Source organism: Rhipicephalus sanguineus, chromosome 7, assembly GCF_013339695.2.
Source record: "Rhipicephalus sanguineus isolate Rsan-2018 chromosome 7, BIME_Rsan_1.4, whole genome shotgun sequence".
Lineage (NCBI taxonomy): Eukaryota > Metazoa > Arthropoda > Arachnida > Ixodida > Ixodidae > Rhipicephalus > Rhipicephalus sanguineus.
The window spans coordinates 15,619,323-15,638,426 of NC_051182.1; the positions used below are offsets into that span (position 1 = coordinate 15,619,323).

General features: G+C 47.5%; 1 protein-coding gene across 1 annotated transcript in view; it reads left to right on the forward strand.

Moving 5' to 3' along the window:
* The first annotated feature begins 25 nt into the window (after positions 1 to 25).
* Positions 26 to 19,104, forward strand: part of LOC119398518 (B9 domain-containing protein 1-like) — a 26,446-nt gene continuing 7,367 nt past the window's right edge. The window contains exons 1-3 of the mRNA XM_037665362.2: positions 26 to 31; positions 1,416 to 1,527; positions 12,412 to 12,508. Of these exons, the coding sequence (XP_037521290.2) occupies positions 26 to 31; positions 1,416 to 1,527; positions 12,412 to 12,508 (215 nt within the window). The remainder of the gene's footprint in view (positions 32 to 1,415; positions 1,528 to 12,411; positions 12,509 to 19,104) is intronic.

Here is a 19,104-nt window from a genome sequence, read left to right on the forward strand (position 1 = left end):
AACCGGACCCCCTGGTGCAGGTGGTATGCAGGTCTGTTAATTAAGCATGACAATGCATAATAAATGTTTCTGTTGGCAGTCAGCGCTCATCCCGTGATGTTCTTCCCTTTTGTCCATATGTTTTCGCGCTGTTTATTACTATGAATACATACCAACTAGCCCAGCTTACCACTCGCTTAAGCTTCCCTCTTCCGTCGCTAACCCCCGGCGCTGCCTCGGCCAGACGAATCTGCCCATCGGCGACGCTGGCGTTCGCGGGCAAGCAAGCGCCAGCGTTCTAAACGTGCAGCCCTCTCGGTGCCTACAGCGTGCCCACCCCTGGCCTACCTTGGTATTTTGACCTGTAGCGGCCTCTTTTGACCTATTTTGGTAGTTTGAGCGTGACGCCAAGCGACGCCATGCGACTACATGAGACCACTAGAACGCGTCCCTAAAGCGGGACTAGGCGGGTCACTTACCGCGTAGGATAGATAACCAACGGCTACTGAAAACGACCGATTGTATTCCAAGGGGTGGGAAACTGAGGCGAGGGTGGTAAGGGGAGTACACCAAACTGACAAGTTAGCAGCGATACAAGAGAACCAACTCGCGGAAGACGGGCTAAATTGGAGATATTAGTGGCTGTGGCAGTCGTCCTGCAGTGTACATAAATAGACTGGAGCTGATGGTAATAATTGCGAAGCTCCTTAAGGCGGCACCCGTTCGTCCCTCGTAGTCGTGCGTAACCAGTCGTAACGCTAGTACCAGATCTTGACCTCCAAGGTGGTGCCGGTGGGAGATTTTTCCTGTGCGTTGTTGAACAATAAAAAATTCGCAGCATGCGCGTTAACTAAAAGCCGAATTCTTCTGTCTCTCATTCCCCATTAGCAGCCATTGGCATGTTCCAGTAGGAAACGTTAGTAGAAGTAGAAGTGTAAGTGTTAGCTAAAAGCCGACTTCTTCTGTCTCTCATTCCCATTAGCAGCCATTGTTTACCTCCAAGGTAGTGCCTGGTGAGATTTCTCCTGTGCGTGATTAAACAATAAAAATTTTGTTCAAAACACCGTTGATTGATGAAATAAACCAACGAAAGACGCCACATGTTTCCTAAAAGCAAAACGAAAGAACGCCAGATGTTTCTAAAGCAAAACGAAAAGACGCCAGCTGCTTAACGAAAGACGCCAGATGTTTTCTAAAGCAATGGTTTTCTAAGCAATGAAAATTCACAGCGTAGATGTAAAATTAAAGTGAGTTGCAAGTCGTCATAACTCATCGAACCTTTAGTATAAACGCGCCCGATCTCACGTCGGTGATGATGTACTGGGCAGAATTCACGGAAGATTCACGGTTTACCGATGAACCGCCGCAGCTTCGCCCACTCATCATCATTCACTCCGTGGATATGCTGTGATTTTTTCATTGCTTTATTTGTCCAGGGTGTCGAGGAAGGCATCTCACAGGTGGCCAGAAAGAGCCGTGACGCTCGCCAGCATTTTGTATGGAATTTTCCCGTCGAGATCACCTACAAGAGCTCCAACGTTTCGGGCTGTAAGTAGCTTGGCTATTCATTTTTCCCTTATCATGAATAATAGCAATCGCACTTTTTTAATGAACCTACAGAGAGGAGCTACCGCACTTCATAATATACAGGTTTTCGCCAGGAGTAAATAATGGAGTTGATTCTCTCCCTGACCGGCAAGAGTTTTGTACATTAAATTTTACGAACTCGTCCTGTACGGCATGCAAGAGGAACTGTGCACTTGCATTGCGTTCATATTCTCTTCCAGAACTTCATATTCCAATATTAAGGCGAAAGCCTTGGATGCCCCATCAAACGCGAAAATTGACCGTTGGCGTCGGTAGCGTTAACCGAGTGATGCAAAAAGGATCACGTTATGACATGACTGTGACGTCACAGATTGCTAAAATGTTTGACGACACGATGATGTCACTATTTCATCATGACGTCACGTACGTCACATGGTGAAGTCATCAAACTAAATGGTTGCTTTGCACTGCCTCCGTGATCGGTCCACCGATCACGGAGGCAGTGCAAAAGCCGGTGAGGTGCAGAAAGCCTGCAATGCCTCAGACCTTGGAGGCAGTGCAGAGCCACGTTAGCTGCAGAAAGCTTCCGGAGGGGAGCGGAGGGAGGACAAATACATCGAATGACAAAGGAGAAGATGGCTTTCGAGTCGTCTTAGGCGAATGCATAAGGAACGCTGTTTCTTTTTACAGCGAAAGCTGTTATGAGATCATTTCAGCGGCCGTTTTTGGCGCCGTAGTTGTCCGCCGCCGCCGCCGCCAGTGTCCGTAACCACTATCGCTCGAAATAAAAAAAAAACACAATAATAAAACAAATCCAGGATGGAACGAGGTTCGAACCTGGGCCCTCTGCGTGGGAGCCCAGTATTCAACCTCCGAGCCATGCCGGTGCTTGAAACTGTTTTTTTTTTCTTTCATGGTATTTATTATAATGCGTATTTGAAATTATCACAAACGCTATGACGTAGTGATGCATTCACTTAGCGACAATATTCGCACAAGCACTGCACAAGCATTCAAAGGCTTACATGCATATATACTGTGCAAGTCCAGAGTAGCAGGGAAAGTTCTTCAAAGCTTGTCACACAGGAAGGCTGGTAAGGATAAACACCTCATCAAGATGGGGTGCCAGTCTGGTCTGATGTCTAGTTCTTCGTAAATGTCCTTTAAATGGAGAGCCATACGCATGAAATGCATACTTGAAGCAGTGGTTAGTTCTGGACTCGTAATCCACCAACGTACCTTGGGGTACCGCTAGATGCTTACAGATTCAGTGCACGTTACTGCAAAGAACGCGTTCCTAAGCTTGAAAGACAGGCCTAAACTGATGTTCCACATCGTCTTTCCATCTTTGGGAGAGCCGAAGCTTGCAATACAATTTTAGCTACAACGCTATACTATGTATTGCAACTTATTCATTGCGCTCGATCTTACATTCAGCGCTTTCATCGGACTTTCGCAACTTTCGTGTGGTCTTCAATCTTTGGACCAATGAGACGGGACAATCTATTCAGGCCAGTTAAGGAGGGGGGGGGGGGGGGGGGGCTTGGTTTAGTTCATTTATATCTATGGCAAATTGTTTCACGGTTCTACTTTTTTCGCGACAGTTCCCATCACATTATTCGATCATTCTTGCAGATTACGTTTGTTAATGCTTTACCTGACTTGATTGTTTCTTCAGACTTCTCTGTACGCCCGTGTTTGTGGGGATTTATGCAGGAAGATTTCATCGCTGTTCGGTTTCTCAAGGTCCGGTTTTCCATAGAGTACTTATACGCGGTATCATGCAAGAGACTTTAAAGGATTTGTTATCCATGCTTTTTCCACCTCCACCTTTACCGCTCATTATATTCAGACCTTCCAGGACATGATGTCCTAAAACGATTCCGGAAAATGTATCTTTCTCCTCAAACAAAAACCTTCTTTTACAAACTCCATACTGATACACTGCCGGTGAAATCATGGTTGCAGAGGAAAGGTATTTTTGTTTCTTCAGTTAACTGTCGTCTCTGCGATGTACCAGAGACAGTAGAACACTGTTTTATTAGCTGCAAAGATGCCATTCTGTTCTGGGACATCCTTCAACGAACTGTTGAAAAATATATATTTTGACATTATTTCACATACTATACGTTACCTTTACCCAACGTCTCTTGATGAAGTGCCTTTTGACATGTTTTTCCTTATGGGGCTGCACAGTCTGTGGAAAACGCGCATGCAAGACCGTAATGCAGAACTAACCGGTGCTTGAAATTGCTTTGCAAAAATGTCCTATACCAGCTTTATGTCGGGAAGGAACCACAATAACATATGCAATATAGCGTGGTAGAAGAGTAAAATAAGCACCAAGCGTCGCACAACGCAAATTCACACACCAGGCGTCACACAATGCGAATTGCGCAACGAGAAGTTTGTTGAATGCTTCCAACCCATTACAAAGGGCTCCGCCACAATTCTTCATCGTTATCAGGCACAGCATCAACAAAGTGCGCATAATGCCTTACATGCGTTTAGCAGGTACCACGGCTCTCCGTAGAATGACGAAAAATGGCATAGTGCCTGCTTCCCTACTTCTCAAAAATTACGATTTATAGCGTAGTGGGTTCCTCGCAAATGCACTTGTATTGGTTGCCAAGGAAGCCCATAAGCGCATGATCCATTTCCTCGGGGTCTCAGTAAAGTTCTTCGCCCCCCCCCCCTCTCTCTACTACGTCAACGTATGTTATACAGCATGGCGGGAGAGGGAAATAGCGACCGGGTGTCACCCAATGCAAATTGCGTAACTGGTGGGCCGTTTAAAGCTTCCAACCCATTAGAAAGGGCTGAGCCATGATTCTTCATCGTCATCAGTCGTCGCGTCAACAAAGTGCACATATTGCCTTACAGATGTGTAGCTGGTGCCTCCCTTCTCTGCAGAATGACGAATAATGGCTTAGTAGGTGCTTCCCAACTTCACAAAAATTGTGATTTATGGCGTAGTGGGTACCTTGCTAGTGTACTTGTATTAGTAGCCCGAAGAGAGCTCTAGAAACGCCGCTCTTCTAGCTTTCGCTGTGACTGTGCTGCGGTTTCAACGCAGGCCTGTTTGGCGCCGTAGTTGTCCGCCGCCGCCGCCTGTGTCCGTAACCGCTATCGCACGAAATAAGAAAAAAAAGGAAGAAAAATTTCCCGGATGGAACGAGGTTCGAACCTGGGCTCTCTGCACGGGAGCCCAGTGTTCTACCTCAGGGCCATGCCGGTGCTTGAAACTGCGTTGCAAAAAGACCCTATACAGGCTTCATGTCGGGAAGGAACCATATTAACATATGTAATGTTGTGTGGTAGAAGAGTAAAATAACAACCAGGCGTCACACAAACGCGAATTCTGTAACCGGGCGTCACACAATGCGAATAGCGCAACGTGTGGGTTGTTGAATGCTTCCAACCCATTACAAAGGGCTCCGTCATAATTCTTCATCGTCATCAGCCAAAGCATCAACAAAGTGCACATAATGCCTTACAGGTGTTTAGCGAGTACCACAGTTCTCCGCAGAATGACGAAAAATTGCATAGTGGCTGCTTGCCTACTTCACAAAAATTGTGATGATTTAAAGCCTAGTGGGTTCCTCGCAAGTGCACTTCTATTGGTTGCCAAGGAAGCCTAAAGGCTATCATGATCCATTTCTTCAGGCTCTCAATAATGTTAACTCCCTCTATCTCTCTCTCTCGCTCTCTGTTTCTCCGGTTAACGTATGTTATAAAGCGTGGCGTGAAAGTTAAATAACGACCGGGCACCAAACAATATGAATTACGTAACTAGTGGGTCGTTTAAACCTTCCAACCCATTACAAAAGGCTCAGCCATAATTCTTCATCGTCATCAACCGTCGCATCAAGAAAATGCACATGATGCCTAATGGATGGTATCTCGCTTCTCTGCAGAATAACGAATAATGTCGTGGTGGGTGCTTCCCAACGTCCCAAAAATTATGATTTGTGACGTAGTGGGTACGTTGCTAATGTACTTGTATTGGTAGCCACAAGAGAGTTTATAACGGGCTCTAGAAATGCTGCTCTTCCAGCTTTCGCTGTGACTGTGCTGCGCTGTCCCGGCAGGCCTGGCGTTTTGTTTAATTGAAACTGAAATGTCGGCTGCTATAAATCAAGGAGCACTGATTTTTGGGATAGTTGGTTTTAACGCTTTTCCATCACCGTAGCTAGAAATAGAAGCCAAGATGTGAGGGAGATAATAGAGGCGGATTTGATTGCAAAGGCGGGTCACTCGTGCGTAAGCGCACCGTCCATTATCTTGTCGTCGAAAGAAACAGTTTCTCAGCACGTTCACGAAATATCAGGAGTACGATTTTGTGACGTCATGAAAAAAAAGAGTTCATATTATGCATTTTCGTAAATAAATGTCAGTTCGAAGTAAGCGCTTGTGTTGTCGTCACCTCCCTTTGCCCTTGTTTGTGCGCGCTTAAGTATCGGTGCTATAAGTCATCTGAAGGAATAGATCTTCATTTTTTGTTTTGACGTGAACGGCTTCTTATTTGCTAGGCAATTTGCGGGTAGCGACGGCTGGCACACTCTGTGGCTGCTTCCTGATCGTTGCTCCGCTCGTTAACAGGGCTTGCGCTTTTAACGCGATAGCGTTAGAGAGCTCGTTTCGCAGAAATTCCGCCGTCGGCGTCGGTGACGGTCGTTGGTTGTGAGCGAAAAATCGTCCGTGAACGAAAGACCGAGAAAGATGCTAATAAAATGAACAATAAAAATTACACCATTTCCCACTAAAGGGAACCATGTGGGGATGCGAAGCAGCGCTAGGTGTTCACTTGTGTTTCCATTGTTGTTTCATTTGTATGTTTCCGTGTATGTTTAATTTGTGTGTGGAGTTGTGCATATGTTGTGTGCCCCCCCAGCTCGATGTTTCTGTTGTGCTTCGGCTTCGCGTTGCCTCGCAGTTTTGAGATTCGCTTGCCGGCGTTGCCGTTTACGTTCAGCTTCGCGAGCATCCATAGCGCCGTTGCGAAGGAGAGTTATATACGAGCGGACATTATATATACGAGCGGACCGCATTAAATACCAGCGGACAGCTGTGGCGGAGAGAGAGAAACGGGAGAGGAGAAACGAAGCGGAGGCAGCGCTCACGCCACCTCCTCGCGCTCGCGCGAGTACAGGGGGGAGAGTTGGCGCACGCGCAGTGGGGAGCGGACGCGTGAGGGAAGGACGGACACAGCCCCCAAGCAAAAGCTGCTTCGCGTCTAAAAAATCTTCGGTCCCATTGACGATCGAACCCGGGCCGTTTGCGTGGCAAGCAGGTGTTCTACCACAAAGCCCCGATGTTTTTTCTTACTTTATGACCTGTTGTTAGACATGTACATCAAACAATAAGGACATGAAAGGAACGACAACAAGTTGTGTCAGTCCTATTGGACAGACATAAGTTTAAGATTCCTTGAGCGCCGTCAAGGGTTCTACCCTCGACAACCACTCAGGTACAAACTCCTGAGCTTTCTGGAGTTCTAAAAACTTGGTCATACATATTGCAAATCAGTTCTGCGGAAACCCGCAAGGTGGCGGTCCAGGTGCACGGCCCGCACGCATGTATGGTCATACACTCTAGAAAATACATGCGTGCGGGCCGTGCACCTGGATCGCAATAAAAAAATCACAGCATATCCACGGAGTGAATGATGATGAGTGGGCGAAGCTGCGGAGGTTCATCGGTAAACCGTGAATCTTCCGTGAATTCTGCCCAGTACATCATCACCGACGTGAGATCGGGCGCGTTTATACGAAAGGTTCGATGAGAGTTATGACAACTTGCAGCTCACTTTAATTTTACATGTACGCTGTGAATTTTCATTGTTTAGAAAACCATTGCTTTAGAAAACATCTGGCGTCTTTTGTTAAGTAGCTGGCGGCTTTTCGTTTTGCTTTTGAAACATCTGGCGTTCTTTCGCTTTGCTTTTAGAAAACATCTGGCGTCTTTCGTTGGTTTATTTCATCAATCAACGGCGTTTTGAACAAAATTTTTATTGTTTAATCACGCACAGGAGAAATCTCACGAGGCACTACCTTGGAGGTAAACAATGGCTGCTAATGGGAATGAGAGACAGAAGAAGTCGGCTTTTAGCTAACACTTACACTTCTACTAACGTTTCCTACTGGAACATGCCAATGGCTGCTAATGGGGAATGAGAGACAGAAGGATTCGGCTTTTAGTTAACGCGCACGCTGCGAATTTTTTATTGTTCAACAACGCACAGGAAAAATCTCCCACCGGCACCACCTTGGAGGTCAAGATCTGGTACTAGCGTTACGACTGGTTACGCACTACAACTACGACAACTACGAGGGACGATCGGGTGCCGCCTTAAGGAGCTTCGCCTCTAAAAGATTATGCTAAGTGGACTTCACTGTTTATGGCGGGCTCGTATGACAAAGCCACGATGTTACTTGGAACTGCTTCGGAAAAAAACACAACATAAATGCCATCCATGTAGTGGAAGAAGTCTCCTTAACGCATTTTGCTCGGTAGGTGTCACGACAAAAATGAGCCCATTCGGCGATTTGTAGACGCATTGGCGAGGCCATCAAATTTCGTTTCTTGCGCGACGCCATGCTTCGAAAAAAGCCGAGAATGTGCACCCATCGCCGCTAAAAACACACACACATACTTGCAAACAGCTCTAAAAATGGACAACTATATCCATCTAGCGGAAAGCATATCAAGCAAACAGCAAACATTAGATAATGGGCTGCCATCTGTGGGGCATTGTGAGAAACATATGTCCACTACCACGGCCGCCTGGATCGGCGCGGCGGTGTTGCTCCGGCCGTCCCATTCGGACGGAGGAGGCGTAATTGCAGAAAGGGGCGTGACTGCTCCTTTCGCCGCACCGCGGCGCGCGCCTACTACCCCTCCTAGAGTCTTTGGAAAAATTTCAGAGTATCGCATCTGTTTTCCGCGCGCCGCCGCCGACGCGATTGGCTTACTCGCATCACGTGACCTCTCGCCGCCATATCCCTTCCAAGCGCTTTGGGTGCAGGCGCGTTCAATGCAGAGCGTGGCCGGACATTTAGCAGTACCACGGTCCCCAGAAGTACTTCGTCGCTTTTTTAAACGCGTCATGCAGACAGGGGCGTAAGCAGACATTTTTTTCGGGGGGGGGGGGCACGGGCCCTGTGTGCCACCCCCTGGCTACGCCACTGCATGCAGATGCCAGAAGAGAGTAGCTCACCATCAATCGAACGTTACTGGTGAGCTACTCTCGGAATCTCGTTTGCCGTGTGGGAAAAATTAATGTCAAAGAGCGCCGTTCTACGTGGCTGCATAGTTGGTCTGATCGAATTCGCCCCCCTCGAATAACACTCCTTCCTGCAGTGAACTACGCTAACTTTGCTGGAAAAGATCTTATGCGACAGGATAGTTCACCTTTTCGGTTCGCTATGGTCAGCGATATTGAAAGCTACATACCTTTCTATTTGCTCGGCTGTTTATATCTCGATCTGTTGAACAGATTACGCATGCTATCCGAGTTATAAGCGTGTCACGCACGAGAGCCAAATCGAAGATTTATTAAAATAATAACTGTTTACTGTTATACCTTGAAGGCAATTGTGGCATGATCTTTGGCATTGCACAAAATAGAAGCGTGGAACTCTGTTGATAAACTTGGTATAAGTCAACGTTATCAAGCGTATTTTTAAATTTGTTGCAAAAAATGCTGCTGTGCTGCATTGCACCGAGCGTACCCTTAAAATACTGTATAGTTGGTGAGAAATGGTCACAGCAAAAAAAAAAAAAAAGAAAGAAAAGCAGATCCCACGCATTGAGGGAATCGATTTTATACGAGCCCTAGGTCTGTATACATACTGTGTTGCAGTAGCATGTGCTTTAAAAATTCCGGGATGTGCTATTTCTGATCAAAAGAACATAAAGCACCGTGCCGAGGAAGTTTTAATAAGAGCGCATTATGAAACAAATAAGTGCAGCAGTGCAGAAACCGAACCTCAGCTGTTTACGCGCTGACCACGCCAAAAAAAGAACTGTTTGTCGGAACACAGCAAAATATTTGCAAAGTCATTGCAACGTTGGGAATATTGAGGAGTCAAGAAATAGGAAATGAAACAATTAAGTAGTGATGTCAATCATTTTTGATGGCCTATTTTCTACGTATCGTAAGATAAGATGCACCTTACCTACCGCACGCCGATTCGCCCGTGCGTTCGGCTGCTGGCATTCCGAATCAAGACGTCGCGCACAGCTTCCAATTACCGTGCACACACAACTTCTATTACACATATCAACCAGTTGAACAGCAAGCACGGTGCGCAAGGAAGCTATGCGTCAGCGATCAGTCGAAGGACGCAATGTTGAATGTTCTCGATGTTGTTCGATAACGTTCTCGAGTGCAGTGAACCTGAACACCGACTGCAAAGCTAGCGCAAACAGTCAAGATTCAGCAAATGTCGAAGTAAATGGCATCTCGCACGATGTCACTGCGCTAATGCAACTATGTTTACAGATCCGGACCTAGCGAACACGCCCGGGCGTGACACAAAAAGAGACCGATGAAGCCATGAAGAGAGTTCGCGAGCACATGGCAACATTCGCCGTACGTTTCATTAGTTACACCGCTAACCGCGCAGTCGATCCATACCTGTCGATGACTCGAAATCACTTCTAATATCCTCTTGAAGAAACACACACAGATAATGCCGTTCTGCCGAGCGTAACATGGCACTGAGGCTAAAAGTTCGGTCACTTGTCAACACACGCTAGCAACGCGCCGGACGGTCTGGAAGGGACATGGCCGCCGCCACCCAATGTTGCCTGCGTGCAGCCTACCTTTGCGGTACTCTGATTTTCCAGTGACTCTAACCCCTCCTAGAGTTACTTTATATGCTACCTTTAGGCTAAAGGTAGCATATACAGTAACACTAAACCCTCCATTCCTTTGCTATCTATGCGGGAAGGTTTGCGGCGCCTTGAAGATATCGCTGTATAGTAACCGTGGGTTAGCATAGCACCTCCCCCACCCTCACAAAAGCGCACATAAAAGGATGGATTGAGGCTATCGCTATATTCTTTATTTGTGTGTGTGCCAGTCCCCGTCGTGATGATGGTACCCGAAGCGAAAACACCCGTGAGCCACTTTTCAAGAAAATTGTTTTTGTGTTCTTAAGCGCAGCATATCAGTAAAAAGTATACATGCGAGGGAAATCAAGATATTTATTAAAAACTTTTTTTCTGAGTGCTTCCAGAATAGGGGAAACGATCCGAAGGTTCCTTGGTGTACTGCGGCCTTGAGTGCGCGAGTTTTACCTGCTCGAAGGAATGCCACTTTGGCGTCGAGGCAACGTAATCTTTCTTGGTGCTTGACTTACAGTGCGGCACGCAGCAGTACGGAACGTTTCTGAAAAACACGGTAAATTATACACACGGAATCCCAACGCAGACTAAAAACCAAATTACTTGCCTGAAGTCAATTTGGTATGACAAATGTGAAAATGCATATGAAAACATATATGCTAGTTACAGAAAGCCATATCAGCAGCCGCTCAGCCAATGAACCGGTAGATTAGCTCGAATCTTAAAGTGCAAACCCCAAGCACGCAATGATGGATGCGGAAATCGGAGGACCCTTAAGCTTCGCCTTTAAGAGTTAAACGCGACAGCGATATCTGCGCGCACACACACACACACACACCCACCGCCGCCGACACCGGAATTACTGCGAAACGGGCTCTTTCATGCTGTAGCATTAAAACAAGCGATACCAAAACGAGAGAAAGTGGCCATTGCGCGACCGACCTTTCGCTAATTCGCAGGCCACAAGCGTCGCTCATCGCTTTCGCGTTCAAATTCGCTTACATATGCGGCCTGCGCTTGAATATGAACGTCGTATTCACATCACTGTCGTATCGTGGGAACTTCAGAATGCAAAGAGACGTGCCCACAACAAAATGTTGCCTATCATCGGCAAGGTGAAAACGACTACAGAATTATCATTACCGCAATTTAGTTTTCCAGCAACGTGATGCTCTTAAGACAGCGCTCGACCGCAGGACATAGCTATGCAGTGTCGACGACGACGAAATGCATTTCCTTTAAAAAAAAGCATGGCGCGCGCTAATCCAGGCGGCCGTGGGAGAAACGAGCGCCAAAACAAAGAATGAGAAGCACGGCAAATCACCTTTTCGGCACAATACATATGTGTCATGGCATATGAACGCGCGGCGCCGCACGAAGTCGCCTAAGCACGCTGCTTAGCTCTGTCTCGATCGTAATATGCCACAGAGAAGAACACTCACTGTGTAAAGTCCGATTAAAAATACATAACGGCGTACCTTGATTCCAGTCACCACGTGCACGATGTCCAATGTGCATTTTTCCAAGCACGTCTGCGGCTGTCTACGGCGCGGCCAGCGCGGCATCATCCGCAAGGGGGTAAATGTAACTGTCAGTACTTCAATAAAGTCATCGTGTTACGTTAATACACGCCGAAGCAAAATGGCGAGAATACGTTCGACGCTTGTCCCCGCTGTATATTCGCTGACGTTATTTTCACTGCTACAAAGTAGTAGTACAAATGAACCATGGAATCTGTATTTCTTGCCGATTGCCAGAAGCGCAGTAGCGCTTGCAGGGCCTGCTTCTGCGACGTTGTGTCCTGTCGTAGAATTCCCCCTTCCGACAGATCCAACTTGTTGAGCACGTTGCAAAGGGGTCGTCGCTGCGCGCTGTACTGCGGCCATTCGTAAAATATATGTCGCATTTCTGAACGACTGTAATCAGAAGGACCTTCCTGTGTGTGTTCTTTCTTTTTGTTCCTTTGTGCGCGCCTTCCTCTTCCCGGCCTTCCTCTTCATCTCTCTGTATTTCATGTCCATGATATTGCAGGGCCGCAGCTCGTCCTGGCCGTGTACGGCTTGGACGCCTTCGCCAACGATGTCGTACGTGGTTACGGCGCTGTGCACGTGCCTCCCATCGCCGGAACGTGAGTGCTGACTTTGTGGCAGTTCGACTAGAATGACTAAACAGGGCTTTCTCTAAAAAAAAAAAAAAACGGTTGGATTGCAAGATCAACCCCAGCACGCGGAGATGCGAGACGACGGGAACGGGGGTGAACCATGTTGGTGGGATGGGGTGTCTTGAGGCGTCGCCGGTCGGGGGGCCGTATGAGAAGGAGGGCTGATTTGGCCGCTGAGCAGGTGAGACCAGCCGCGTGCACATGGTCTATGACAACGTCGGTGGCGCGTTGCAAAGTGTGCACAATGTGCCCGTCGGAACCTGACATGACCCAAAAAGTAACGTCGTCCGCATACAGGGTGTGTTTTAGGCCAGGGATGCGGTCGAGCTTTCCGGGAAGCGATCGGAAGGCGAGGTTAAAAAGAAAAGGCGACGAGACTGCGCCTTGGGGTGTACCGCGAGGGCCGAGAGCGTACGTGGGAGACGGAAGATCTCCCACGGTGAACACTGAAAGAATAAGCGCTAAAATTGACGAGCACGAACAGGATAACAGACAAAGGACTGTCTGTTCTGTTCGTGCTCGTCAATTTTAGCACTTATTCTTTCAGTGTTCATGGATAACCAACTAGCCCAACAGTCTGTTCCCACGGTGAGTTCGGCAGTGCGACCGGCAAGGAAGGAGCGAATGTAGTTGAAGAGTCGAGCGCCGCGAGGGATCCAAGTTCAGTGAGGATAGCCGAAGGAGAGACCGGGTCAAAAGCCTTATGAAGATCGAGGCTGAAGAGAGCCTTCGTGCCTGAGAAATTGGATGAGCTGAGGAGGTCGTGGTGAAGCTGCAAGCGAACGTCTTGCGTTGAGAGGCCAGGGTGGAAACCGAGCATAGTGTGCACGGGGAAGGAGGCTGGGAACAGTTCGAAGCACTGACGTGGCTTTGTGTTAGGATACTTGACAGTCATGCAGACTGCCTGGGTTCAATTCGGGCTCCATTCGTGATTTTCATTCTTTGCTTTCATCCGGATACTTAACCCCCTGACAACACCGCCGGTCCCTGCACCGCATTCTCTGTGACACGGGCCCCTTCACACTCTCGGGTTAAGATTTCCAAAGTCTGGGTTGACATAGACTGAGAATCCCCTGTGGGGCATACACGCATATAATGGCCCGCAGTATGCGGGTATGAGCCGCACGTCACTGGTGGAAAGGATTTCATGACGTACGCTATAAGGGAATCACGTTATTCATGATGTTACGGGGAAGAAACTATATACGCAGGGTATATTTGACAGCCAAAAGCGTACAACGCTGCCGCAGTCCAAGCGCGTTCCGCTCAGCACTTCGTCGTCGTCGTTCGCTGCCCTTCTCCGCCCGTGACATTACCCGCCGGCGGCAGAAGCACCGTCCCGGTGCGATCAGTTCTCGGGGCGAGAGCGGTACGGTTTAAGTCGCGAGACATGGACGATATCGCTCGTGGCTGAACCTGTCGCTGACATAGGATTGAGTGGAGCGATCTCATAGGTCACGCTAGTGACCTTTCGTATGACGCGGTAAGGGCCAACATAACGGGACATCAATTTTTCGCATAGACCAACACGTCGTGATGGTAACCACAGCAAGACCAGCGACCCCGGAGAGTACTGCACATCGCGGTGTCGGCGATCGTAACCACACTTTTGGTTAACCTGCGAGGCGCATAAACGATCCCGGGCGACCTGGCGGGCGATGTCAGCACGAGCCAGCGCATCACGAGCATAGGCAGTCGATGAGTCGGCGTCAGAATGTAACATGGTGTCCATGGGTAAAGGCGGGTCGTAGCCAAACAACAGGTAAAAAGGGGAAAATCCAGCTGTGTCGTGGCGCGAAGAGTTGTATGCAAAGGTTACAAAAGGTAGGTTGATGTCCCAATCGCGGTGGTCCTCAGAGACGTACATTGCAAGCATGTCGGTCAGGGTACGGTTCAGGCGTTCGGTGAGTCCGTTCGTTTGTGGGTGGTACGCTGTAGTGAACTTGTGGTGGGTCGAGCAGGATCGTAGGAGGTCGTCGACTACTTTAGATAGGAAGCAGCGGCCGCGGTCCGTGATCAACTGACGAGGAGCACCATGACGTAGAATGATGTCATGAAGAATGAAATCGGCTACGTCAGTAGCGCAGCTGGTAGGGAGTGCTCGTGTGACGGCATACCGCGTTGCGTAGTCGGTAGCGACGGCAATCCACCTGTTACCGGTGGCCGACACGGGAAAAGGTCCGAGAAGGTCGAGGCCGACTCGGAAAAATGGCTCATCTGGGACTTCAATGGGCTGAAGACTGCCAGCAGGCAATAGCGCAGGTGTCTTGCGCCGCTGACAGAGGTCACACGCCGCAACGTACTGTCGCACAGAACGGTAGAGGCCAGGCCAAAAGAATCGCCGGCGAATGCGGTCGTACGTGCGTGACACCCCTAGATGGCCGGCGGTGGGTGCATCATGAAGCTGTGCCAAAACATCCGAGCGGAGATGCGCAGGAACAACGAGCAAAAGCTCAGCACCGTCAGGGCGGGCGTTGTAGCGGTGCAAGATGTCGTTGTGAAGGACGAACATCTGTAGGGAACGGTCAGGCTGTGGAGATTGCAGACCATCTATAGTAGGCCGCAAAGACGAGTCGTGGCGTTGCTCAGCAGCCATGTTGACGAAGTCTGTAATGGAGAGAACGAGTGCTTCATGATCATCTTCCGTCGTTTCAGGGGGATCGACTGGGTGCCGAGACAAGCAGTCGGCATCCTTGTGAAGTCGTCCAGATTTATAGGATACCGTCTATATATAAACACTTTTCTTGGATATGGCCTTGATTCGCTCTTAAACGAACCCACCCGCTGTGTGGGAAACACTCCTGGTACTTTAATTGATCACGCCCTAACGAATCTTCTTACTCCTCCCGAGGCTTTTATCATTCGTGCCAATATTACTGACCACTTCCCCGTGGCGCTTCGCTTTCATCGCGTGGCCACTCCTTCAAATACTTGCTTCTCCAAGTCGGTCTTTGACAAAAAGAAGTTTACTGATTCAATAGGTGTAATAAACTGGTCCCACGTTACCTCTTGTACTGACCCTGAGACCGCTTACAGGGAATTTTCTTCCCTTATATCCGATGCGATAACTTCCTCAACGTCTAATGTTTTGTGCCGAAGAAAGCATTCATCTCCCTCGAACCCTTGGTTAACACCAGGACTTCTCGCCTGTCTACGAAAGAAAGACAACCTATACAGAAAATCGAAGAAAAAACCTTTTAATCTGGCTTTAAAAGAACGTTGCAAGAAATACAGCAATACATTAAACCTCATATTAAAAAAAGCGAAACGAGATCACTATGAAAATTTAATAATCCAAGCTGGTAAAAATACGGGAAAGCAGTGGCGAATACTTAACTCATTTCTAAATAAAAATAAATCTGCAACAAGTGTTACTGAAATATGTCACGATGGAAAGACCCTTCGCACTTCTGATGCCATTGCAAATGCTTTCAGTCAGTATTTTTCTGGTATCACCACTCAATCCGGGCAATCGTGCATTAACGACAGTCGGCGTCCATTGCAATCTTTTTATCTTTTTCCAACCTGTCCAGTTGAAGTTCGCAACACGATCTTGAATCTTAAAATAACTAGCGCTGGGCTTGACAACATATCCGCTAGACACATAAAGGACATTGTTGATGTCATTGCCCCTATTTTTGCCCATATCGTGAACTTATTCTTTAAGCACTCCATCTTTCCTTCCGAACTAAAGAAAAGCAAGGTAGTACCTGTTCATAAGAAAGGTGATAAATCAGTCATAAATAATTATAGGCCCATCGCTATTATTCCTTTTTTCAGTAAGGTTGTTGAAAAACTATTTTCCAGTCGTCTCACAAGTTACCTCGAAAAATTTCAGCTCTTATCACCCCATCAATTTGGTTTCGTCAAGGGCTTTCCACTAATCTCGCGCTAGTTGCTCTTACTGAAAATATCAGGAATACAATTGATGACGGGAAGTTCTTTGGATCAGTCTTCATTGACTTCAGTCAAGCCTTTGATTCGATCGACCACGCTATTCTCATAAACAAGCTCTCTTCTTATGGTGTAACTGGCCCTTCACGAGAATTCATTTCTAGTTACTTACTGAACCGTACACAAGTTGTATCTATTTCAGGCGTGCTCTCGGACTCCAAAACTATCAATATAGGAGTCCCACAAGGATCTATATTAGGTCCTCTTTTATTTCTCATCTACATAAATGACCTGGCAGACTGTTTATCACCTCACACAGAATGCTTGCTTTACGCTGATGACACCACCATTTTCACTGCACATGACTCCATTCCTGCCCTAACCTCCCAGCTAAACAGTGATCTTCAGAGCGTCATTAGTTGGTGCCATAAAAACAAGCTTGTTATTAACCCACCTAAGACAAAGTATGTCATTTTCAGTTCTCGGTCGAAAAAAACGTGATAACGCACTACCAGTGTATGTCAATAACCATGAAATATTCCCATCTGACAAGTGTACATTTCTCGGCATCGAACTTGACTGTTTCTTGAACTTTAATGAACATATTAACCAAATAAAAAGAAAGACCGCCTATGGCATTCGTGTTCTGCTCAGAGCCCGCCAATATTTTGCGCTCCCTACTCTAACTTCTCTCTATTTTGCGTTCCTTCATAGTCATTTCAACTACTGCATTGAATCTTGGGGACTTACATATAAAACTTACTTAAGCCCATTAGCGCATATTCAAAACAGGCTCTCCGTATAATAACGCACAGTAATTATCACGCTCATTCGGCTCCACTATTCTCTTCACTAAATATCTTTCCCATTTCAAATATTATCGTCTTTAACTTAGCCGTAATTGCCTACCGCATGGTACGTAATCCGAATCTGCTGTATGTCGTAGGCAAGAAATTTACGACTTCCTCTAATAATACACGTTTCTCCCTTCAAAGCAATATTTTTCCGCCCAGGCTCGCACAAACTATGGACAAAAAACAGTAAGCTTCTCCGCAATCAAGGTGTGGAACACTCTGCCTTTGGAAGCCAAAACATCGCCCTCTTTATATGCTTTCAAACATTCCGTTCGCCTTTTTCTGAACCATCCTTTGGATAATTGAACTATATTTAATCACTGTCGTTACTTCATCGCCGCTTTCACAATGCTTCATGTATTCTTTATTCACTTTCATTGCATTCTTTTTCATGTGAAATATTTAATAATATACTATCCTAAAGATAGCATCATTACACATTGTTAGCTCTTACTTATTTTGCTACCTTTCTTGTATTTTCAGTGTCAAATAGTGTAAATCGTCTTCGCATACCATAATGCCTCTCCTGTTATTTTGTGCACATTCTATCCTTGTTTGGCGCTATTTCTGCTCATGATTTTATTTTCTTATGTATTCTATAACAAGAGGTCCCATTGCAGTGTTCGCACTAAGGGACCTCTTTCTGTATACTTCTCCCCATATGTAACCCCCATTCAAATACGTTCAATAAACTGAAACTGAAACTGAAACTGAAAAGGTGTACTCCTGTAAGCGCAGCGCCCAGCGACCGAGGCGTCCCGTGGGGTCCTTGAGCGAGGAGAGCCAGCAAAGCGCATGGTGGTCTGTAATAACCGTGAAGTGTCTGCCATACAGGTACGGTCGGAATTTCGTGATAGCCCAGATGAGAGCTAAGCACTCTCGTTCGGTGATCGAATAATTTTGTTCCGATGGCGACAAAAGGCGGCTTGCGTACGCGACGACGCGGTGCATGCCCTGTTGCTGTTGTGCAAGCACTGCGCCTATACCGTGGCCACTGGCATCGGTACGAAGCTCTGTAGTGGCAGAAGGGTTAAAGTGTGCCAGAACTGGCGGGTTGGTGAGGATGGCAACGAGGGATGAGAAAGCGTGCGCTTGCTGTTGGCCCCAAGTGAATGCGACGTCCTTTTTCAGTAGGCAGGTCAGAGGACGGGCCACGTCGGCGAAGTTCTGGACAAAGCGACGGAAGTAGGAGCACAGTCCAAGAAAACTGCGGACGTCCTTGGCCGAGCGGGGTGTGGGGAAATCTCGAACTGCTCGGACTTTTCCAGGGTCTGGTTGCACGCCCGTAGCGTCAACAAGATGGCCGAGTACGCAGATTTGGCGTTGTCCAAAGTGACATTTCGACGAGTTAAGTTGAAGGTTAGCGCGTCGGAAAACATCAAGCACTGTGGACAGGCGAGTAAGATGGTTCTCGAAGGTGGTGGAAAAAACAATAACATCGTCCAGGTAGCAAAGACAGATGGACCACTTCATGCCGCGAAGGAGAGAGTCCATCATGCGCTCGAAAGTCGCGGGAGCATTACACAAGCCAAACGGCATCACCTTAAACTGATAAAGTCCATCAGGGGTCACGAAGGCAGTCTTCTCTCTGTCTTGGTCGTCCACAGCGATCTGCCAGTACCCTGAGCGCAGGTCGATTGACGAGAAATATCTGGCGCCGTGCAGGCAATCGAGCGCGTCGTCGATACGCGGGAGAGGATACACATCTTTCTTGGTAATATGGTTCAGATGGCGGTAGTCAACACAGAATCTCCAGCTATTGTCCTTCTTTTTAACAAGGACAACGGGGGAGGACCAGGGGCTGGAAGAGGGTTC